Raw genomic sequence first — 24,811 nt, forward strand, 5'->3', positions numbered from 1 at the left:
CCTGCTCCTCTCCTGTGGGAGGGGGAGGGGGGGTGGGAGGGGGGCAAGAGCCTAGCTGTGATTGGGCAGGGCTCCCCATCTTCAAGATGGCCGGAGCCCGGGGTCGTGCTTCACCTAGTCTCCCCCACCTGAGGGGTGGGGTTGGCACAGGCTGGCACACCCCCCTTCCTGACTTAGTTTTTCCCGCCAGAGTGGGGGTCAGGACTGGTGGGGGGCAGTTGCTGGGTACAGCAAATGGTCTGGAGAAGCCCACAGAGGCGGCAGGCCTTTGAAGCTTCATCCTGCCAATCCTGGGGGAGGAGACCTAGCACCTCTTCGATGAAGACTGGAACAGTGCTAGAACCTTCCACTCGACCGAGACCAGGACAGAAACAGAGGAGGCGACATCCACAGTGCAGGATGCTGGACCGCAAGAAGCTTTAGGGATGGCTTCCTCAAAGCCTTCGGTGCCATGGTCCAGCAGTCGGAGCACAACTTGTGGCAGTCAAGCTCCAGGTAGCAGAGAGAGACCAGATAGGGGTCCGTGAACGACATGGCGTGGTGACGGGCGCTGCACAGTTTGAATACCAAAGTATTCTTACTGAACATGACACACTAACAAAGTCAAAAAAGTAGGTCAAAAAATGACAGGGGGTAGCTCTCTTCAGCGTATCGGCTTGGAAAGAAAAGAACTGACATCAGCGCGCCAGAGTGGCGGTTATATTGATGACGCAGACGGCATCACGCGGAGTCAACTGACTTCTCCTATCGGCGCGCAGGGGTACGGCTGAGAACAATCTTCCGGATCCAGCCTAACGCCTGGAAGTTCAGAGGTAAGGAACCTGCAGCTAGAGGTCTATCAGATAAGGAGGCATACACTGGTGCTTCAGGCTCAGGTGTGGTATTGGATGCCCCAGGGTGATGCCCTCTCAACCAGTTGGGAAACGGCAGGCCTTTGCTGCCAGCCCTTGTCTCAGGCAGAAGTAGTCCAGTGCTTCTCCTCCTTAGCCAGGCAGTCTTGCTGCTTGACAGTTGACAATTTGAGGCCTTGAGCTAAATATAACAGTACTGTCTCCAATTAATCTAAATTGAGATTTCCACGTTTACACCTATCACTAGAGTGAAAGCAAATCCAAAATTACTGAATCAGCACCTTTCAAAGGTAAAAGAAAACAAATCTCTCTCATGGAGTTATCTATAAAGAAGAAAATCTGTAAGGTCATTGGAGAAGGACTAAACAATTGCCATCCACTTCCAACACTAACTCAGAGCAGCTCAATGCAAATGCTAATCACATTAAATCTTACTGATTCTGAAGCAATATTTTCAGTAGCAAAACTGGCAACAGTCCCCACTCAATTCACAACCCACAGAATGGTTTTAAGAAATTAGTCTCCTGAATGACTTTCAATCTGGTATCAGAAAGGGCTGTAGCACTAAATTGCCTTGACTCAGGCTGCTGAAGAACCATATTGCATCCCAGATATGGGTAATTCCTGTCTTGTTCTATACTGATCTGCTGCCTTTTATACAATGAAGCATACCACACCAGACATTCTCAGAGAGCATATAGGCAGAGATGACATCAGCCTTAAGTGATTTGTTTCACTAATGACTAATCACTATCACAGGATAGGGATTATTTACTTCGCAACAAGAATTACACCAAGGTGCAAAATTAACTGCAATTCTTTAATCTTAAAATAAAACATCTGAGTCTTACTCAAGAAATCAGGTATCTATCAATGTGCTTATGACACTCCGCTCCATCTTTAAGATTCCCATTTCTAATAACAACCTTCCATCATCCTGATGGTAGATACAGAGTAGAATAAGTGGGTAAAAGTCTGTTGTACACGGTGTGTAGAAATGGCAGAAGTATGGTAGTAAGCTAGATAAAAACAAGTTATTATACATTTCATCTTTATAACTCTTTTTCCTCCTCCATGTGTATGTATTCGGTTTTTGTATTATTGTTCTATACTCCTATTTATTGCACTATTGTTTCCTCATTACTTTCTACTACAGTAGCACTTCCTTTTTAAAGTGCTCCAACACCTCTGGGTCATGTTCGGGCTATAAAAAATCTTTATTAAATATATGATGTCAAGGAAGTCCGTTGTCCAAAAAGGACATAGAAATGAATCTAGGTAGTTTAGATGAGCCATCACTACTGCCAGTCGAGACTGCTGCCAATATGCACAGGGGAGGGGGTGCCAGGGCAACAGCAGTGACCGCGGGGGAAGGGCTGAACAAAAACAATAATGTATACTTGATCTTGTGGCCGCCTTGTGTTTTGGTGTGCCTCCGTTCTCTCTTGTTACTCCAGACAGTCCATGGAACAGACTCCCCAACCAATCCAGACACTGTTCTCATACTTTGAGTGGCCAGCGCAGGCGGTCTGTAACGTTTAGAACACAGCCGGGTTAGAGAAACCTAACAGCGCATGTCTGTTTGGCTGGTTTAAGACAGTCAGCAAAACAGACATGCACACTTATTAGTGCACCAGCCACTCCTCCTTATGACTCCAGCCCCACCACCCTACACATGATGGCTTGGCCAGCAGCTGAAAATTAAGAATATAATGAAATATAGTTTTATATTTCAGCTGCTGGCTCTGAGCCAGTGGGGCGTCGCTCCTCTGCCCATGCGGAGGAGGCATGGCTGATACTGCCATCACCTTAATTAACTAAAGGGAGACAACTTCAGGCTGGACAGCAGATCTGCAGGTTGACTTACAAGAATCTGCCTTGCTAGCAAAGATTGTTTATCCATCAAACCATACATCTTCCAGGGGCCTGAGCAGTCCCAGAAAAATTGGTTGTCTGCAACTGTATCCACGAAATTTAAACCAAAATGTTAGGATAACTTTGAGGCTGCTAGACTGTCCTGTAGACTAAACAGATAGGGCACGCAGTCCTGGTTAGGTACATTAGTTAGTTAAAGCAGAAACCTTTAGAAATACATGCATATACACATCAGTAAATTAGGTAGTACTAGTAGCTTTTTAAAATTAAACTACCAGAAGCGATGATTTCTTTATTTTTCATTTAAAAGCACAACTCATCCAACATTTCATACTCATTTTCAAAAGGGATTGTTCGGAATAATTTTTTTCTTGACTGGACCATCAACCACTCTAGTGTTAGATAAGTAGATAAATACACATGATACAGTTCTAATCTACTCAAAAGTGAATGGGGAACCACAAAGGTAGATTGCACCCTCTACAAAGCTTTTATCACTTTGTCCTTGAGGGCTCATTAAAGGGCATGAAAAGAACACACTATATTTCTGGGAATCTCTTAGGAAATAGAATCTGATTGAGCTGTACAAACTGAAGCGAACACCTCAGCACCTTTCTTAACCAGACAGGAGAGCAGAATACTGGCCTTCTGAAACCAATAAAATCCCTGTAGAAATATCATGGTTGATTTTGTAGTTTTATCAACGTTGATGCACTATACTCTCCAGAAATTCTTGTCACTATCAGAGGCATCAACTCAGTACTGCCACGAGTCGGTAGAGCTGAAAAGCTCAGGGAACCCTTTGATTTTTTTCACCTGATGAAATGGACATCATAGATAATTAAATACAAAGTTAGTCTTCGCAAACTGTGATTTTTTTGCTAAAGAAAATATAACTAGCAGTTTGAAACAGGCGGAGTTAAGTGAATTGAAGATATCAACTTTATCAACAAAGGACACTAATGTCTCCTTAATGAGATTGGCAACTTTAGAAGCAGCTTTGAAGGAGAGTAAGATATCAGAACAACAACAGACGTTGCCAGTATTGTTGGTGCAAAAATAGCCAGCTACCTTTCTGAGAAGCCTTGATGACTTTTATAAGCTCTTCAGGTATGGAAATAAACTTCTTGGAGGACAGGAGGTCTCAAAAGAGGACGAGGGCTTTAGTCCTCTTAAGCTCGTTAAGAGACAAATGATGCTACATTGGGTCACCTAACTGGTCCTAGAACTGGATCTCATTCTCTTCTACCTCGAAAGAGACCTAGATCTAGCCTCTTGTCAGTGAAATAATCATCAACTTCCCTCTTGAGCAATGGCACTGAGGTACTAAAAAAAAACCAACAAAAAACAACTCATGCTTTTGATTTGTTACTTTAACACCAGACGGGCCATGAAAAGGAAGGAAACGAATACCAATTTTAATAGGTTGCCACAGACATTAAAAAAAACTGCCACTGTGCCTTTAAGGGCCTCCCACTGTGCCTTTAAGGGCCTCGCCCTTCTTTCTGTGTGTTATCAGGTGCCACAGTTAACAGTTAGGTCAATTTTCTTTTTGGCTTATGGTAACTGCTACGTGCCCTGACAGTCAGAAAGAAGGCCCAGTCAGACCAATCACCTCATCCCCAGACATGTGCAGAATATTCCTTCCTGAAGACCTTTCACTTCTTATGACTAATGAGGAGGATCCCCTGCAAGAGAACTGTATTTAGACAAAGTGAACAAACGCTTTAAATACAGTAAATTATGCGTCAGTAATTATACTTCTCACTTGTAAAGTAAGCAAATATTCACAGAGGTGGTTCTACCTGTATTTCCAAATTACCAATGTGTTAACTCGTTTTGTGGACTTAAGATAAGGTTCAAGGAACTCTGCTACATTCATGTTATCAAACTGATTGTGTTACTTGGTTTATCTTACCTTCATCTCTTAAGGTAAAGCGACCCATTTGAGGAAATTCTTTGAATGTCTCAAGGCATATGGTCCCTGCAGTCTTTAAACGGGCAATGCATACTTGGTCTTGTTTCACAAAACGAGGGCGAGTCTTACTTTTCTCTCCTGATTTTTTGTCTACTAGGCAGATTAAGGCCTAAAAAGAAAGTTAATGGTAAACACTGTATTTATCACTCAAAGTTTAAAATGACCGCAGAGGCCTTACATTTGAAATCTCAATGATTTAAGTGCTTACAATAAAAATGTTCACTTATTCGGTAAGCATCTGTGCATAGCATGTGGGGCTGTAGATTCACATATGCCATATACTACAGCCAACTAGTGTTGAGATTAGGTACATTGAAAATATCTCTAGTCCATACTGGCTTTCGGGAAGCAGGTGGGTGCATGTGAATTCACAGCACTACATGCAATAAACAGATGCTTACAGCAAAACAAACAATCCATTCATAGAAAATTGTGGCTGTAGATGCACATACTCCGGTTGAACTGTAAGGAAGTACTTCTCTGAGCAGTGGCTAGCCAGTTGATGCACAGGTCTGAAATAAGAGTCATGAGGATAATTTGACCAACTCTGGCATGTTTCCTTCCAAGAACATACACACAATGCTTTGTGAAGGTGTGTGGAGTGGCCATGTGGCAGCTTTCTAGTAGACAGCTATGAGTAAGTTCCCGAGGAAGACCACAGTGGTGCTCGGTTTGTGGGTGGAGTGAGATGTGGGGTGGCAGCAGGTGTGGTTCTTTGGCTTTAAGGTAACAAGTTTGGATTAATTTGATGATCCACGAGGCTATACCAGTTTCTGATATGGATTGACATTTATGAGATTGTGTAAAGGCAACAAAAGCTGTTCTGCTTTGCAGAGAGACTTTGTCCTATCTATGTAATAAGCGCTGACCACTGCGGAGAGTGTATGCCACCTTGCTTTTGAATATAAAGCAAGGCGGTTATGTTGTCTGTTCGTACGATGACTACCTTGAAGGTCTTGGAGAAAAACTTCGAGGGCCAGGTGTATGGCTAAAGGTTCCAGATGGCTGATGTGGAAACACTATTGATGAGATGACAGAGTCCCTAGACTATCATACTGCATAGATGCGTCACCCACCATGCAAGTGAAGTATCCTTGGTGATGATCACCTGCGGAACTGAATCTATAAAGGCCCTGCCCTGCAACAGGCTGTCACTGGTGCACCACTGCATACAGCGAAGGTTGCAGGCCCTTTTCAGCACTAAATCTTCCCACTGACCCTCCGCATGTGATCATTTAGCAGATAGGCACTTTTGCAACAAACATATGGAGCCTTGCATGTGTGACTTCAGCTATAGGTGAGGCCATATTACCCAAGATGTGCATCACCTTGAGAGGACTGAGTGGCTGAAAAAGGTAGTAGCTACTGAAATGTGGCAACCCTTTGATTGCTTGGGAAGGACTTGGTCATGACAGTGTTTAGGACAGGGGTCTCCAACCTTTTCAGTAATGAGCTACTTCAGATCAGTGAAAATCAGTGTGAGCTACTGATTGCCAAGTAACTTGTGCATTGTTACTAGACATCCCTCTCACCCAGCTTCATGGACTTCAAACTAATGTCCAAGAAGCCCAATACTTTGGTTTGATCAAAATAGTGTGACTTAGGGTGCTACGATTGGGCTGCCATGTGTCAGCGAATGCATGATCTGTGGGGATGTTTGAACAAGTGTGTGAATGGATGGGATATATGTGTATGGGTGACTGGAAACCTATGTACTTGTGGCACAGGACATACCTTTTGCAATGTGTGGCACAGTTTCATGTACAACACAAACATACAGCCATTGTTTTTCAAATGGGAGAAACTTGGGAGAGCAGAAAAAGTTCTGCAAAAATGTTCATAAGTATCATTTTTCTGCACTTTTATTTTGATTTTTTTTTGTATTTTTCAGTTATCAATATGGCAGCCTGTCTACTACCCTCTAGGAGTAAGATGCCTGCTGTGTGTAAATGCAACACTTTGAAATTGGAGAAAATTCACTGTAAACTTTGTTTATATGCATTACAGAACACCCATCATATTCATTCTCCCATGTCAAAGTGACTTTACAAACAGCAGGCGTATTATTCCAGGTGGGCTGTAGACATGGTGCCGTATTTATAGCAGAAACATAGTCATTTGTTCAAATTTGAGTAATTTAAAGTTAACCGTTCGCAGTTAAAACTGAACCTAAGGCTGGGAGCTACTCTGAAAGTTTCTGCGAGCTACTGGTAGCTTATGATCCACTGGTTGTAGACACCTGGTTTCGGGCCATCATCGTTCTTTAGCCCACTCTGCCACCCCAGTTCAGACATGGCTGGACTGTTCCCATGAGGCACAGGGTCAGACTGATTTGCATATGGCCATGTCTGAACTAGGGTGGCAGAGTGGGCTAAAGAATGGTAATGGATTAAACCCAGATCTGTTGACTGGGTGTGATGGTTTGATTGGTTCAGATGCTCCGTCCATCACCAGCCCCTTTTGTATCTCTTTGTTCTCCATAATTTGCAGGGTATGCTCAGACGCGAGTCCCTTGCTCACTTTGCCACTGGATTCAAGCAAGCCTGGCTGAAGACGGCTGTAATGCCAGAAACCGGTCCTAGGAAGCTTGTTTCCGGTCAAGGGAAGGCATGACTTTGCAGTTCAGGCTGGATTGTTCCCATGTGGCACAGGGTCAGACTGATTTGCAAATGGCCATGTCTGAACTGGGGTGGCAGAGTGGGCTAAAGAACGGTGATGGATTAAACCCAGGTCTGTTGACTGGGTGTGAGGGTTTGATTGGTTCATCACCACCCCCTTTTGTATCATACACTGTATGGTGACATTAAAGATGGCTTTTTCCTCCTGCATGATCTCCACCCCCGCACCCTCCTAAACTTGTCAGATATTTTAGAGCAAAGCCTTGATTTTTTCCCATTGATCCCAGTCGTATTGTGACCGGAGACCCATGGCATTGGTGATGCACCAGTATGTAGCGGCACCAACTGTCAAAGTTTAATCAGTAGCATTAGTTAGCTTACACTCATCAGCAAAAGGGAGCATCAAGTGTGGCTTGGGCTGCTTCTCTTATGAGTGGGGGGAATCACCAGCGAGTCCAGGGGAACATGGACTCTGATGCGTATGGGATCAGATGGTGCAGGTTTACATGTTCTCAATCCTGGGTGTTACATCTTGGGTTTCACAGCTCTGAAAATTTCTGAGGCAGATTAGACCATACCCTTTAGCACAGGAAGAAACTAGTGGGTGTGTCCGGTTCTTGACCGTGTCTCCACTGGAAAATAGTCATCCTTCATTGTAACATGCAGGACTACCTTGTGACTGGCAGCTGCACATTGGACAGCACCGTGATATTGTTCGGTGGGATGCCTTACCCGGGACATATTGGAGGTCAGAATAGCCTGGGAAGAGAGTCTTCTGTTGCACCTCAGATAGTTTCATTCCATCTTGGCACAATGGCTAAAAACTATCTGAGGATGGAGTCGATGCCCATGCGCACTGTAGTCCAGGGGAGGAGCCACCTATCTCGTGATGCTTCGAAGACTCTTCCAGGACAACAATGTGCAATCATCCGGACCCAACACTAGGCGGCGATCTATGCACAGATATGAATTCAACAGCCCACATGCTTCGAACATAGTATACCTATATCTAACCCTAAAATGGACACATCAGTCACTCCTATGGCAGGCTTTGACAATCCTGAAGGCAGAGTGCTTGGAATCGTGTGGGATGGTGCTCTGGCATGAGCTGAGCCCGTTTGCAGCTTGCGGAACCAAGTCCTAATAGCTGTTCCATGATAACGCATACCATATACTCTTAAGTGCATTATAATCCTCGCGGTTAAATGCTATCTTTGGTATCGCTTTATCAAAACATGTCGAGTAAGGTGTCATACGAATTGGAATACTAACCCCTCGCCAATTCTGGCGACGGGGTTAGCATTCCACCCTTCTAGAGGGACACGACAGGTATGTAACTGTGAACCCCGGTTAAAGTTAACTCAAGCCTCAGCATCACAAAATGGATGCTGCCACCACAGACACAAGTCTGACCCCCTGCAGCTGGGAGTCCTTCCAGCGAGGGGAGCTTGGACAAAGGGTTTCCTGTCAGGGGCGGTGCTAGCACCATCCGAGACAGGGTTTTGTGTATCCTGGGTAGGCAGGGCTTTACAGGAAGGTGACTGCAAGTGGTACCCCGGTGCTCACTACGTATCTGCCGGCTAGAACCAGTTCCAGGGGCACACCAGCCCCTGAGCTGGGGAAAGTCCGGCATGGGAGAGGGGTGTAACCACCCCCCTTCCTGGTCCCACCCCTAGGGCAGGACCTAGTCGCGTACCCACCCCTTTCTTTAGGATAAAGGCAGGAGCGGGGACCCTTCCAAATTAGATCATCTTTGAATCAAGAAACTACTTTCTACGAAAGGAACTCTCGACTTCTTCTCAAGATTTCTCGCTTGTGACTAAGGAGTAGTCACCCTGCATCCGCAGGCACCATCTAAGAACTCTGCGGTTTGCTGCACGTCCTTCCTCCAGAATCCGACTGACCAGCACGACGAGACCCGGCTTCCCTGGCACCTCTGACCTCTACCTACCTCTACAGCTAAGCTGAGAACCGTAGGTGCGACGAGACCGAGGGACCGGCCATCATCAGAACTGCACGACTTCTATCCAGCACGACCGCCGAGGGATCCTCTGGTGAGTGCTTTGGGGTCCGAGAAGCCCCGACCCTGAGCAGCTCCAGCACCGAAGACCAGCCCCCCAGCATCCACGAGATCTGCGTGGGGCCCTTCTGCTTTTTTGGCTGCTCACCGCGTTGTCTGGCTACTAGCCCGCTGGCTTGTGGCCTTCCCGACGACGACCGACGACATCACCACTGCTAGTCTGGTTGCTCCAGACTGGCCCTTGCTCCCTTCCAAAAGAGGAGCACCCCGGACCCTCCTGGTCCATTCCAGACGCCATTTTAGGTGCACCGCGTGTGCTTGAGTTTGCCCAGACTTGTTGCCCCAATCCTGGGTCCAGCGACGTCGACAGCATCAACCATCGAGGGACAGCTCGCACCTCCATCCTGGTCGCCGACAACGCCTCCTGGTCCGTGAGACTGCAGAGCCCAGCGTCGCCCACTCACCTGGTCGAGGTGACTACCATCCGGTGTCCTCCTGGTGCCATCTGATCACTGGCTAGTGGTCAAGAACTTGGTCCCCTCTGCTTTCAGGTGTCATCCATCTTCGATCCAGGCTTGGATCACTTCGAACAATCTTCACTGGTCGCCTGCCAGCAACTCTTTCTTCAGGCTCCTGGTTCGTCAACGAGGATTCCCGACGTCTTTTCAGACCTATGCAGCCGCAGCCCCTGGGCTAGGTAACTTCGGCATTTCGGTGCCCCAACATAGCCTCACTATCCAAGGGTCCAGATCCACTGTCGTTTTCGACCTACCTTATCGGGTTCGCCCGAGAACACTAACTTTGCTTTTACTAGCTCCCATAGACTTTGTCCCGCATCCCGCGTGAGAGTGCACACTCTGCACCCGAGTCCCCTAGGCCTCCTACTAGTAATCTGAAGGTTCAGTAACGTAGTCCTAGCGATTCCAAAGCCTATTAGTCCAGTACTTACCTGCTAGTAATTTCGCATTCCACTTCCATAGTATATGGTTTTCCGTGCCCCTCGGGCATTTGTGTAAATTGTGCAACTTAAAGTATTTTCGTAAGAGTTTTGTTGTGTGCTTAGTACCCTGTCCTCATAAAGAGTACAGGGCTGTTGTGATCTAAATAAATACATTGTTTATTTTCATAACACTTGTGTGGTGTCCTTTCACTTGGTGTTCAAGGGGTATATGTGAAGGTATAACAGCTGGCTTAACACGCCCTCTAGAGTTTAGCCCGAAGACTGCTCTTGTCCATGCTACTAGGATAGCTGGTCTATCGGTTGACTTACAACCAATCACCATAAGGGTTGATTGGACTGATACATAGTGATCACTAGAATAGTGAACACTGAATATCAGGCCAACTTCTCACACTAGCCCCCCTTTCTCCCACAAAATTAACTGTACTGCTTTTCAGTAGTTTCCCATATGGGAAAATATTGACGATGGTGGTGTCTGGTGAGGTTGGGGTTGTAGCAAGCTGATGACTGGATTTATTAAGTAGGTGTTCCAATGACACTTTCACATGTGCCAATCCATTAGTATCTCATATGAGGTGCAGATTGCACACTGTGCATAGATCACCACCTAGTGTTGGGCCCGGATGTTTGCAGTTTGTTTTTGTCCTGAAATGTTCTTTGGAAGTTACTAGATAGGTGACTCCTCCTGTGGACCATACTGCGCATGGACATCGGCTCCATCCTCAGATTGTTTTTCGCCATTGGGGAAATTATGGAGCTTTGCAAGAAAAGTAAGGATGTCCATGTAAACCATCTAATTAAGATAATACTGGAACAGACCAGGGTATCCGGGGAGGCAGGTGGGCGTGTTCAACTATGCAGCTCTACATGCCAAGAACAGATGCATACTGGTAAGTAGCATTTTCCGTTCGAGGTATACGAGCTGCAGATTGCACACTGTGCATAGATTGTATAGCAGTACCCACTGTTAGCGGCGACCACCCCTATCTGTTGCAGTAGTTTGAAATAATGTTTTGAGAACAGCCTGGCCCACATTAGCTTGTTGCTTGGTTTGCACATCTACACAATAGTGTTTTGTGAATGTGTGCGGTGTAGACCATGTAGCTGCTCTGCAGATGTCGTCTAGGGGAATGTTACCTAAAAATGCCATTGAAGCCCCTATTTTTCCTGGCGAATGGGCTTTAGGAGGAACAGATAACGTTTGTTTAGCTTTGTGGTAGCAAATTTGTATGCATTTGACAATCCATCTAGCTATCCCAGATTTTGATATGGGATTACCCTTGTGTGGTGGTGAGAAAGACAAAACGTTTTTGGGTTTTACGAAAAGGTGTTCTCTCAATGTAGTATAGCAATGCTCTTTTGACATATAGGGTATGAACAGCTCTTTCTGCTACTGTTTGTGGCTGCGAGAAGAAAACTGGCAGTTCCACAGATTGAGGTGGAAGGGAGAAATGACCTTGGGTAGGAATTTTGGATTAGTATGGAGAACAACCTTATTCTTATTCATTTGCAAGAAAGGTTCTTGAATGGTTAGTGCTTGTGGTTCACTAACTCTCCGTAGAGAAGTAATAGCTACTAGGAACGCAACCTTTCATGTTAAAAATTGTAGCTCACATTTATGTAAAGGTTCGAAGGGAGGTCCCATTAGTCGTGTGAGAACAATTTTTAAATTCCACACTGGTGAAGGTGGTACTCTGGGAGGAATTATTCTCTTGAAGCCTTCCATAAAGGCTTTAATAGCAGGCACTCTGAGGAGAGATAGACGCTGTCTGTTTTGAAGATATGCTGCTATGGTTGCAAGATGTAGCCTAATAGATGTGTAGGCAGTTGCATCTTTGGAGGTGCAGTAAGTATCCTATGATGTGTTGGATAGACACATCTAAAAGATTAATATTGTTGTTGTGACAATATATTACAAAACGTTTCCACTTAGCTGCATAGCATGCTCTAGTGGTTCGGTGTCTAGCATCTTTTGTAACATTCATGCAGTCTGGAGGAAGGTTAAGATATCCAAATTCAGGAGCCAGATCGCAAGGTTGAGCTGAGCTGGGTCCGGGTGCCTGATCTCTCCACGGTTCTGTGTTAAAAGGGGTGGAGACAGGTATAGTTTTTGGTGTGGCACTACAGACAGTTGTAGCAGTGTGGTGTACCACGGCTGTCTGGCCCACATTGGAGCAACTAGGATGAGGGTCAAAGAATGCTACTGTAGTTTGCGTACTACTAGTCGCATGAGTGGTAGAGGTGGAAAAGCGTACGCAAATTTGTTTGACCAGTTGATTCATATCGCATTGCCTTTGTACAGTGGGTGTGGATATCTGGCGGCGAACCTTGGGCATTTGGCGTTTTCGTGGGTGGCAAAGAGGTCTATCTGAGGTGGTCCCCAACGTCTGAAAGAATGGTTTAGGAACTTTCGGATAGAGTTCCCACTCGTGGATCTGTTTGACGGCTTAACAGGTCTGCTATGGTATTTTGAACTCCTGGGACATGCTGGGCTAAGAGTAATATGTTTTGAGGTATGGCCCACCGTCATATGTTCTGTGCTAGCTGAGAGAGTTGCAGGGAGTGTGTTCCTCCCAGTTTCAGTATGTAATACATGGCTGTCATGGTGTCCGTGCGGACTAACACAGCTTTGGTTGATACTTGCTGTTAAAAAGCTTTCAGTGCTAGGAATATAGCTAGTAACTCCGAATGATTGATGTGGAGTAACTTTTGTTGCGGTGTCCACCTTCCTTCAGGGGTGTGTTGCAGTAAGTGGGCCCCCCAGCAGGAGAGCGATGCGTCCGCTGGCAAGATTATTTGAGGAACTGATTCTAGGAACGGTCGTCCCTCTGAAACGTTTTTGGTGTTCCACCACTGCAGAGAGCGATGAGTCCGAACGACTACCAACACTAGGTCTGTTATTTTACCTTGAGCCTGGTTCCATTGACGTGATACGCACTCTTGGAGAGGACACATTTGAAGTCTTGCATGGGGCACTATGAAAATGCAAGAGGCCATCATCCCTATAAGCTGAATAAACACTCGTGCTGGAAGGGAGTGTTGTGGCTGAAACTTTGTAAGAAAAGTTTGCATGCTGGCTTTCCTTATTGGAGTGGGATAAGCTAGCGCTGTTGAGGTGTTTATTGTGGCACCGAGGTACTGTTGCATTTTGGATGAGACTTGGTGTGGTTTATTGTGAACCCCAAGTTGTGGAGCCGTTTGATTGTGGCATGGGTGTGTTCAACACACTGGTTGTATGAGCTGGCTTTTATGAGCCAGTCGTCTAGGTACGGGAAGACATGAATGTGCTGTCTTCGTCAATGTGCTGCCACTACTGCTAGACATTTGGTGAATACTCTTGGTGCTGTAGTGGCTCTGAATGGGAGTACTTTGACTTGATAGAGATGCCAGTCTATTACAAATCTGAGATACTTCCTGTGAGCTTTGGGAATGTGGAGGTATGCGTCCTTGAGATCTAGAGTAGCAAGGAAGTAATTTCGTAATAGGAGAGGAAGGACTTGTTGGAGTTTGACCATGTGAAAATGGTCTGACTGGATGTATTGGTTTAGCGGTCTGAGGTCCAGAATAGGCCTTAGAGAGACGTCCTTTGGGATAAGAAAGTATAGGGAGTAAACCCCCTTGTTTTGTTGGTGCAGAGGAACTGGTTCTATTGCATTTTTTCTAGCAAAGATATTACTTCTTGATTTAACAGTGATAGATGTTCTTGTGACATTGGGTACTGTTTGGGTGGTATGTTTGGGGTGGGGAGGGGGGGGGGGGGGGGGGTAGATGTTAGTTCTAGACAGTGACCTGACTGAATATTTTGTCGCACCCACCTGTCTGATGTGATGTTGATCCAGGCAGGAAGGAATTGTTGTAGTCTTCCCCACCACAGCAGTGGAATGTTGGGGGGGGGGGGGGGGGGGGGGGGGGGGGGGGAAGCGGAGGAAAGTCATTGGGTAGGGGACGAGGCAGAGCGGGTGTGGTTGGTTTTGCCTCTGCCTTTGTTGTTGTTACCCTTGTGTGTCCCCCCCCCCAGGTAGCCCCTAGTGAATGTGGATTGGCTAGGGGTCTTGAAAGAAGTGGAAGGGCTTTCGGAGGAGTAGCCTCTTGCATTGCCTCTATATGAGGCGCGACGAAAAGAACGTCTGGGAGCTTACAGCTGCAAGGCTCCCATAGATTTTGCTGTATTGGTGTCTTTTCATTTTCTCGAATGACACATCGACATTAGGGCCAAATAAATGTTTTTCATCAAATTGTTGATTGAGGATGGAATTTTGTACCTCCGGTTTAAAACCTGAAATAAGTAGCCATGCAGGTCTACGCAAATGGGTACTGGAATTAATTGCCCTCGAGGCAGTGTCTGAAGCATCTAGGGCACAACGAATTTAAGTATTAGTAATATTTTTACCTTCTTGTATGAGTTCATTGGCCCTATTTTTAAGGCTCGGGCCTACGTCACACTGCATCAGCAGTGTGGGCGGAGCCCAAGAGTCCTGTAGTTAGCGTTTCCGAACAGCTACCTAAAACTTCCTGGCTGCTCGTGATTTTTAGTCCTTTATTTTTGCCAGCTACATTTCAATTGGCCTTCTGGTGCGTGTCTTTTTGGAAGAGAGCACGCAATAGGCCATAGGCTGTTGAGTTGCTCCACTTTCTGCATATTCCGTGCGGACACGAGCAGCATAAGGGCATAAATGGATTAGTTACTTACCTGTAATCCTAGTTCTCTTCCAGGGGTATCCTCAAAGTTATAAGCATTAGTATATTCCCGCCCATGCGCGGGACCCCGGAAACACTATATGTGCCCCACATATATATACTCATATTATATATATATATATATATATATATATATATATATATATATATATATATATATATATACACACACACACACACATACACATATATATATACATATACATATACATATATATATAATATAATATATATATAAAAACATGCAATAGCAGCCAAACAACATCAGAGCTGAAATATGCTGTGAAGAATTTCAACCATACATGAATAATATGCATTAGAAACATGAGAAACAACACCAAAGATAGTTTAGAAACTGTTTTAATGCTCAGATAGCAGCAGAAATTCTTATAACTCACTGAAAGCATAGAAAGCTCCCAGGCTGCATTGCAAACACAGTCTAAAAAGACTGAAAAGCTAACCTGTGGCTGCATAGCAATAAACGGACACCGTGCCTTTAAGGCACTCATGACCCCCTGTATCCCATCATGCCTCAGGGGTGACAGTTAGGTCAGTTCTTTTTGGAGACTGAAACAACCAAGTAACAAATAGGTTTACAATATCTCCTTATTAAAGAATGTCCTTTGCACGGGGAGGCGGGAGGGTTGCTTATGACTTTGATGAGGATACACCTGGAAGAGAACTAGGATTACAGGTAAGTAACTAATCCTTCTCCTCCAGGGGATCCTCATCAATAGTCATAAGCATTAGAATAGAATAGCGAGCCTCTCCTCATCCCTGCGGGCAAAGGAATAACAAGACCGTAATCTCATCAACAAGCCTGAGCAGGCCATAAGTTACCCAAAGAGATTTTTCAAGGAGGCTTGCCCTACTTGAGTATCGGCCCTGGAATCAGATTCTAGAAAGTAATGCCTCGTAAAGGTATAAACTGATTTCCAGGTTGCAGCCTTGCATATCTCTGACATTGGAATGTCGTGCAAGAAAGCCACTGTGGCCGCTTTCCCTCTGGTAGAATGCGCTTTGGGGGACACCAATAAAGGCTTGCTTGCAAGCTGATAGGCCATTTTAATGCAGGAGACAATCCATCTGGAGATGGACCTCTTGGCTGCTGGAAAGCCTGTTCTCATTGAACCATAGTTCACAAACAGCTGATCCAACTTCCTGATTTCCCTTTGTTTTTTTAAATAGAACTTGAGCACTCTCTTTAAATCCAAGGAGTGCAATGACCGCTCTGCTGGGGTCACTGGATTTGGAAAAAAAGAAGGGAGGGAAATGGACTGATTTATATGAAAATCAGAAACCACCTTAGGCAATAAGGATCGATGAGCCCTCAGGACTACTCTATTGTGATGGAAAACAGTATATGGTTCCTTCGCACAGAGCGCTTGTATCTCGCTTACTCTGCGCGCTGACGTGATTGCCACTAAAAAGGCTGCTTTCCAAGAAAGATGTTGCAAAGAGGCCTTGTGGATGGGTTCGAAAGGAGGTGACATTAGCCTGGATAGACACACACACACACACACACACAACCACCACACACACACACACACACAACCACCACACACACACAACCACCACACACACACACACAACCACCACACACACACACAACCACCACACACACACAACCACCACACACACACACAACCCGTCAGTGCACACTTTCACCAGGCAAAAACACCACCAACTATCAATGCACGCTTTCATCAAGCACAAACACCAGCAGGCGTCAGTGCAAGCTTCCACCACACACACAACACCAAATGTCAGTGCATGCTTTCATCAAACACACACACCACCAGCCATCAGTGCACAATTTCTACAGGCGCACACACCACCACCCATCAGTGCACACATCAATTGTTAACGCATCCACAATTAACTATTGTAGCAATCGCAATATGATGCCCTTTACTTTTAAACATATTCATCTAAAGTGCAGCCATACCACCATTCCTACTACTCCAATCCAACACACATTTTCCACTACACACCACATGCACACACTCCATAACATATGGCTAAAACACATTGCCATTTACAATTCATTTAGCTCTAACTCAAAAAAATCCGAGACCTATTGCATTTCTAATGCTTGTTATACTTGTCTGGTAGATGCTGCATTATGGACTCTAGTTTATCATAATCTGCCCTGTTGTATCTTGCCAACAACGCTTGAGTATTGGCATGCGTCACGTTAGCTGCCTTTGACGCCGTGCACTTACCAGAGGCGTCAAAGAGTTAAGATTCCTTATCTGGTGGCGAGGCCTCACCTGATGTCTGAATTAGCACGTTTACGTGCATTGGATACTACTAAAGAATCGAATGATGCTGGACCTATAATGTAAACTGGATCTGTAGGGGCAGCTTAGTATTTTTTTTTCCAATGCAAGTGTGGAGGACCCGAGCCCTGACAGGATCTTTAAATACCTCTGTTGCGTGCTTAATGACCCCTTTAAGCATTGGCAAAATGGCAGTGGACCTTTGTGTGTTATCAAAAGTGTCCAATAGGAAATCTATCTCCACAGTATCGGTGTGTAAGTCAACCCCATGGTACTGGGCAGCTCTTTGAACTAGTAGGTTAAACCTATAGTATCCCCTGGTGGGTAAGGCCTAGAAGGATATACATAGTCTTGGGGGACGTAAGGCACATCAGGGGTGTTATAATCATCCCATGGGTTAGGTGACTGAGGGGGACTATTGGTCCCTGCTGGGTCATGTGCACCCCCACCTGTGTCATCAGAATCTGTATCGACATCATCATCTGGGTTAGTGGATGGTGTAGGTGAATTATGTGGTGTAGGAGGAGGAACAGTATGGGGAGGTGGTGGAGAAGGGACCCTTAATGGAGAGGTTGCAATGTCTCTTCTTTGGGGGAGGAGGAGATGCAGACGCCTCTAGTGGTCTCTTCTTGGAGCTAAGAGCTAGTTTTCCAGTCTTAGGATCCTTTAGAAGAGTCTTGAGTAGAATCTGGTGTAAAAAGCTCTTCTGTTTCTGGCAGATCCTTCGGCGTCAAAGTTTTCGGATCTGGAGGTTTCTTCGGCACCGACTCGGTAGCAGTCTCTCGGTGTGTACCCGGGCCCAAAGGTGAGGGTGTGACCGGAGCCTTTTTTGAGGGTGTCGAGGAAGGGTTGGGGTAGACTGTCTTACTTACAACCCATTGAGCTGGAGTGATGTCCTCGAAGTCTGGGTCTTCGGCATCAGAGGAGCTGGCATGGTCTTCGGCCTGCTGGTGTTCTGGCACGTCGACGCCTTCTTCGAAGATGTCGTCGCCAATAGACACTGACAAGCGAGCCATTGTTCGAGCTAGTCGGTCCCAAATCGTCTTTTTGGAGCAGAAGGAGGCACAGGCGGAACAGACTTTGGCCTCGTGCTCCGGTGAGAGGCAAAGGTTACACACCTCATGTAGATCTGTATGGGGAAACTTCGATCCACATTAAGGACATTTCTTGAATAACGTAGTTTCCATAAGCCAGAGAGTAAGGCCAAGGTAGGCCCGAAGGCCTTCGTCGACGACCGGAATCGAACACTTCGAAGTGGTGAAGAATCGCGTCGATGTGGAGCGCGATCGAAACAATACAGTCTAACTGGGCGAGGATTGCACACCGAACGAAATTCATGTCTAAACCGGAGCGCAGGAAACACATCCGAGCCCGATGGCGGAAAAAAACAATCTGAGGATGGAGCTGATGTCCATGCGCAGTATGGTCCAGAGGAGGAGTCACCCATCTCGTGACTGCCAAAGAACTTTTCAGGACAAAAACAAACTGCAAACATCCGGGCCCAACATTTGGTGGCGATCCATGCACAGTGTGCAATCTGCAGCTCATATGCCTCACACATGGATTTCATGCATAGTAAAATCCAATTTTGAGTAACTCTGGGCAGTGAACTCCGCTTGCGGAGTCCCCCATACCCTGCGTTACGCAGAGCTCACGGAGTTCCCAAAAACATTGCATTGTGCAGTGGAGCTGAGCTTTTTTCCTCGCTTGCGTTACCCAACGTCAAGTTGGCGAGCACAAGCGAGGAAAATCCACCTCCTGGAGATATATATCCTCGTTCATGATCGCCAACATCAAGTTGGTGAGCGCGGAAAATAAACCTCCCGGCGAGATTTCTAAACGTGGGGGAACAGGTTTCTCATTGCGAGTGGTCGCATATGCTCGTGTTGACAAACTGTCCGTTCTTGTTAAGAAAGCTGCTCAAGCGGTAGAAAAGGTAAGCTTGCGCTGTGCATGGTGCTGTTCGCAATGATTGCACAGTGCGGACAAGCATCCGGCACTGTGCAATCAACGCAAACAGCATTTTTTTTACTATACTTTGCCGCTCGCGGCGCTCCGGGTAGTGCGACTGAGTTTTTTTTTGCAATTTGGCTAGTCAAACTCTGCGAACTCTGCCCAGGATTAATTTTGAGGCTATAAATCCTGTGTTTGGCAATCACAAAATGTCTCTGTAGATCTGGTCTCGAATAGGCTATGCTTTTCATTCAGCATTCAATAAAACGAGTAACATGAACTGGTCCATAGACCTAGGGAAATTACTTATTTATAGCGCTTGATAACTACAAAAGTGCAGCTGAAGTGTTATACAACTACTAATGCACATTATTATTTAGATTGAAATTTGGCCTGTTGTCTTGGGGTGCATTATGGTTACAATAAGCTGTGTGGAAATCTCAACTACCAGCATATCCCGCAGTGAATGAAACTTAGTCACCCAAGTCAAAGTTAAACTGCTTCCTTATTTTTTTTTTGCATAGTTAAATATTTAACTCTTAATTTGCCTCATAAAATGTAAAGTACCAGTTTATTAACTCAATTTGATTTATGTAATGGCTTTAGTGCGGTCCCTTCCTGATGGCAGAGGGTCACTTCTGCCTGCTCAATGTAGGTGTTCATGTCGCTTCTTATTAGAATTTATGGTTCCTAAAAGTGTTAGAAAGGACACTTCAGTGCTGAAGCTCTCTTCACAAGCACATTATAACTGCTATGTGACGTGGTTCACCAAGTCTCTAGAAGCTCCAAAGCACGTCAGTGTTACCTCATACCTTCCTGATAGTCTGGAGTCATTTCAGTAAACAGAAATGGGCTTTGTTTAAGTTGGGGAAACATGGAAAAGGTTTGGCCGACCACACTCAGTCGGTGGGCCATTTGAGTACCCTGTGCTAGAGTGACAAATAATGAGCATTATTATTTTTAAGCTCTGCTCCGACCAGGCAGGTGCAGCTCCGAGACAGATAACTAAAGCCACCATGCTCAGATATTTTCTTTTCCAAGGAATCTGGGTTTTGCTTAACGGTACAGACTTAGTTACAGAATGTACCACTCAATTTTTCTCATTTGGTATGCTAATTAATGAACCCTCGAGAAGATGAGAAGGACCTAGCAAGAGCCATGGCAAGAAGTCACCACACATTGTAAGCAGGGGAACTTTCAACACCACACTGACTTTACATGTTGAATTAGTACGATTGTTTGAATTGTACTTTTATAGCCCATATTACGCACATTAAAGCTGCATGCTCCCAAAAGGTAGGATTCATTAAATGGGCTTCAGGACAGTGGTCTATCAGTAAAGGCAGACTGAGCTCTGCTTAGTTATGTAAGGAATATGCTACTTACCAGTATGCATCTGTTCTTGGCATGTAGGGCTGCTGACATTCATATCTGTGCATAGATCGCTGCCTAGTGTTGATGATTGCACATTGTTGTCCTGGAAGAGTCTTCGAAGTATCACGAGATAGGTGGCTCCTCCCCTGGACTACAGTGCGCATGGGCATCCTCTCCATCCTCAGATTGTTTTTCGCCATAGTGGCAGAGATGGAGTGTAATACAGTAAGAGATGACCATGCCTGAGAATTATGTAGAGTGCTACAGCTGCGACAGGCACCGGGGAGGAGGGTTGGCGATATGAATGTCAGCAGCCCTACATGCCAAGAACAGATGCATACTGGTAACGAATAGTTTCTTACCTGTCGGTGTAGTTTTGCAGCTTGAAGATCTTTCTGGATTCACTATGCTGTGCATTATTCCGCGATCTGGTGGTTGGGTCCAGATTCGTAGTCTTTTTTCTCTTTTTTTTTGTAGCCCAGGTGGGCGTCGACGTCCCACCATTTGGTGCACCTTTGTGATGTCGGCACGCTTTCTGCGGAAGCTCCCACCCTTGGGCGCCATCTTCGGATTCTTTTTATTTATTTTTTCTGTCTCTCTGGTGAATCCATGGCTATGTGTATTAAACTTTCCTTCAACGTAAACTTCTTCACGTATATTGTCTTGGTAAACGTTCCTATCTTACTCTATGTCCTTCCACCGTCTCCAGCCTCATCTTTCTGGCGGAGGTGGGTGGGTTCGCTAGTGAATCCAGAAAGATCTTCAAGCTGCAAAACTACACCGACAGGTAAGAAACTATTCGTTTTGCAGCGTGAATCTTTCTGGATTCACTATGCTGTGCATAGATTTCGTAGCGGTTTTGTCACTCATGTGGCGGCTGGGTGGAAGATGAGCTTTGGTTGTTAAAGATATGTTGAAGCACTCTTTGGCCCACTTGTGCTTCCTTGTTCATCTGCACATCTACGCAATAGTGTTTAGTGAAAGTGTGCACTGAAGCCCATGTTGCCGCCAGGCATATGTCTTGGATGGGCGTGTTTGCTAGGAAGGCGATCGTTGCCCCTTTCTTTCTGGTTGAGTGGGCTCGTGGCCCCTCAGTGAGCTCTTCACCAGCTTGCTTGTGGCAGAGTTGTATTGTCTAGGCAATCCATCTTGCTATAGTGTTCTTAGTCACTGGTCTACCCAGGAAACTCCTTGCGAAGGACACAAAGAATTGTTTCGTCTTCCTGTGTTCTTTCGTCCTTTCTATATAGTGCATTACTGACCGCCTTGCGTCCAGAGTGTGGAGCGCCCTCTCCGCGCTTGACGTGGGCTTCTGGAAGAAGCTAGGTATCTGGATACTCTGGTTCATGTGGAATTTAGACACTACCTTGGACATGAAATGCGGGTCTGTCCTCATCACGACCCTGTCACTGTATTTGTATGTACGGTTCTTGCAGCGTCAAAGCTTGTAGCTCGCTTACTCTGCGTAGCGATGTTATTGCTACTTGAAAGGCTGTCTTCATTGTCAGCATTTGTAGTGACGCTTTATGGATGGGTTCAAACGGTGGCTTCATGAGTTCTGTCAGTACCACGTTTAAGTTCCATGCCGGCGGCGGCATCCTCTTGGGTGGCGCTATTCTCTTCGCTCCTTCCAAGAACCTTGTAACTACTCTGGAAGTGAAGAAACTTCTCCCTGTTTCTCCTCTTGTGTATCCCACAATCGCCGCCAGGTGAACCCTCAGCGAGGACGAGCTTAGTTTAGCTTTGATCAGGTGCGTGAGGTATCTAAGAACTGTAGACTCTCTCGTCAGTTTTCTCTGCAAGTTCTTCCTATGGCACCACTGCGTGAACCTCTTCCATTTTTCCCCATAGCACTTCCGCGTGCTGGGTTTCCTTGCTTCTCTCAGCACCCGAAGTGAGCTCTCTGGTAGTTTTAGATGTGCGAACTCCAAGTCCTCAGGAGCCACGCTGACAGGCTGAGGCTTTCTGGTTCTGGGTGTAGAACTTGTCCCCCTTCCATGGAGAGAAGGTCTCTTCTTTTTGGGAACTTGTGTGCTCTGCCCTGCAACATCTCCATAATCTGAGAGTACCAGGTCTGCCTCGCCCATTGGGGAGCCACCAGGATGAGAGTCATGTTGCTCGACCTGTACTTGTTCAGGACTCTGGGGATCAGTGGCGTCGGTGGAAAAGCGTAGGCAAATTTCTTTGACCAGCTTATCCATAGGGCATTCCCATGGGACATCGGTTCCTGTTCCCTCGATGCAAAGTGTTGGCATTTTGCATTCTGGCGTGTTGCAAACAGGTCTATTGTTGGTGTGCCCCACCTCCTGAACAGTTTCTCTGTCTCCTGGCTGTTCAGCTCCCATTCGTGGGACACCGACGCTTGCCTGCTGAGCCAATCCGCCTCCAGATTGTCCTTCCCTGGCAGGTGTATGGCAAGCAGGTCTATCCTGAGTGGGATCGCCCATCTCCATATTTCTTGAGCCAAGCTCGACAGGGGGAATGACTGAGTCCCCCCTTGCTTGTTGATGTAAAACATCGTTGTGGTGTTGTCTGTCTGTATCATCACCCTTTTGTTGTAAAGGTGTTTTTGGAAGGCCTTGAGGGCCAGCAACACTGTTTTCAGTTCCAGGTAGTTGATGTGCTTGACTGCATCTCCTGGGTTCCACAGACCCCTAACTCTGAGCCTGTCCATGTGTGCACCCCATCCTTTCTGGGATGCGTCTGTGGTGATGGTCACAGTTGGGTCCGGTGGCGTTAGAGGTTTCCCCATCGTTATATTCTCCTTCGTCCACCATTTCATCTCCTCCTGCACATTGTGCGTAACAACCACTAGATCTTCCCAACTCCCTTCTGCTTGTGACCATTGCTGTTGCAGCCACTCCTGTAGTGGTCTCATCTTTAGACGAACATTGGGGACCAGGTGGATGCATGACGCCATCATCCCCAAGATCTTGCTCACCGTCCTCACTGTCAGAACTTGCCCCCTCTGGTAGTGACGTTTCTCCCTCAGCAGGCTGAGTGTTCTCTTCTCGCTGGGTGTTACTCTGCATTCGACCGTGTTGATCAGGGCTCCCAGGAAGATTTTCACTTGTTCTGGGTCCATGGAGCACTCTCTCCAGTGGATGGAGAAGCCCAGGTTCGTGAGTGTTCTTGTGACCTGTTCTGCGTGAACTTTGCACCTCGTGTAAGAGCTTGCTTTCACGAGCCAGTCGTCCAGGTAGGGGTAAACATGTATACCCTCCCTTCGTAGGTGTGCGGCCACCGCCGCGAGGCATTTGGTAAAGACCCTTGGCGCTGACTTGAGTCCGAAAGCCAGGGTTGTGAACTGGTAGTGGTCTTCGTTCACCTTGAATCTTAACATGTGTTCGTGTTTCCTGTTCATGGGGATGTGCAGGTATGCGTCTTTTAGGTCTATCGTGGACAAGTAGTCCCCGGGCCTTATTTGTGGGATGACCTCTTGCAGGGAAGTAATCTTGAACTTTTGAGTTTTTACGTAGGTGTTCAGGAAGCGTAGGTCCAGGATGGGTCTTAGGCTTTCGTCCACCTTTGGTACTAGGAAGTAGTTTGAGTACACCCCCTTGTTCCGTTCTCTGTGCGGGACTGGTTCTATGGCTTCTTTGAGGAGCAGTTCTTGAGCTTCCTCTTGGAGCAACTGCTGTTCTTTGCCCTTGTGACCCCTTCTCTTTGGCTTTCTGCTTGGTGGTTATCTTTCCAACTCTATGCAGTATCCGTGCTGTATAATGTTTAGTATCCACTTGTCTGTGGTTATTTTTCTCCACTCGTGTAGAAAAAATCTCAACCTTCCCCCTACTAGTGTTGTGTGTTCTCTTGAGCCGTGTCCGTGTGAGCCTCTCCTTAGCTGTTGGTGCTCTCCCCCCGGAGGGTTTAGGTGGGTGAGCGCCTCCTTCCTCATGGAGTCACTTTTGGGGGGATTGATCACCACCTCTCAGTCTCTGGCCCCGTCAGTTTCCTCTCCCTCGAAAGGACTGGCCCCTATTCTGGGAGTTCCAATTCTGCCTCTGTTGACCCTGGTGCCATTGGTTGTCACTCTGTTGACCATGGTGGTGCGACTGTTGCGAATGTGATTGCTGGTTTCCACCTCTACCATTTGGTCTGCTTGTGGGGGTGCCTCTCTGCATCCCCCTGAATTGTAGGGCTCCCATCGATTTGGCTGTCTCATTGTCTTTCTTCAGCTGAGCCAGTTTGTCATTCACTGATG

At 46.3% G+C, this 24,811-nt stretch overlaps 1 protein-coding gene across 1 annotated transcript in view; it reads right to left on the bottom strand.

Annotated features, from left to right (window-relative positions):
- The window catches only part of GSPT1 (G1 to S phase transition 1), a 612,577-nt gene that overhangs the window by 62,857 nt on the left and 524,909 nt on the right, over positions 1 to 24,811 (bottom strand). Inside the window, exon 14 of the mRNA XM_086941426.1 lies at positions 4,645 to 4,813. Within this exon, the coding sequence (XP_086797552.1) occupies positions 4,645 to 4,813 (169 nt within the window). The remainder of the gene's footprint in view (positions 1 to 4,644; positions 4,814 to 24,811) is intronic.

The sequence above is a fragment of the Lissotriton vulgaris genome, chromosome 10 (genome assembly GCF_964263255.1).
Source record: "Lissotriton vulgaris chromosome 10, aLisVul1.2, whole genome shotgun sequence".
Taxonomy (NCBI): domain Eukaryota; kingdom Metazoa; phylum Chordata; class Amphibia; order Caudata; family Salamandridae; genus Lissotriton; species Lissotriton vulgaris.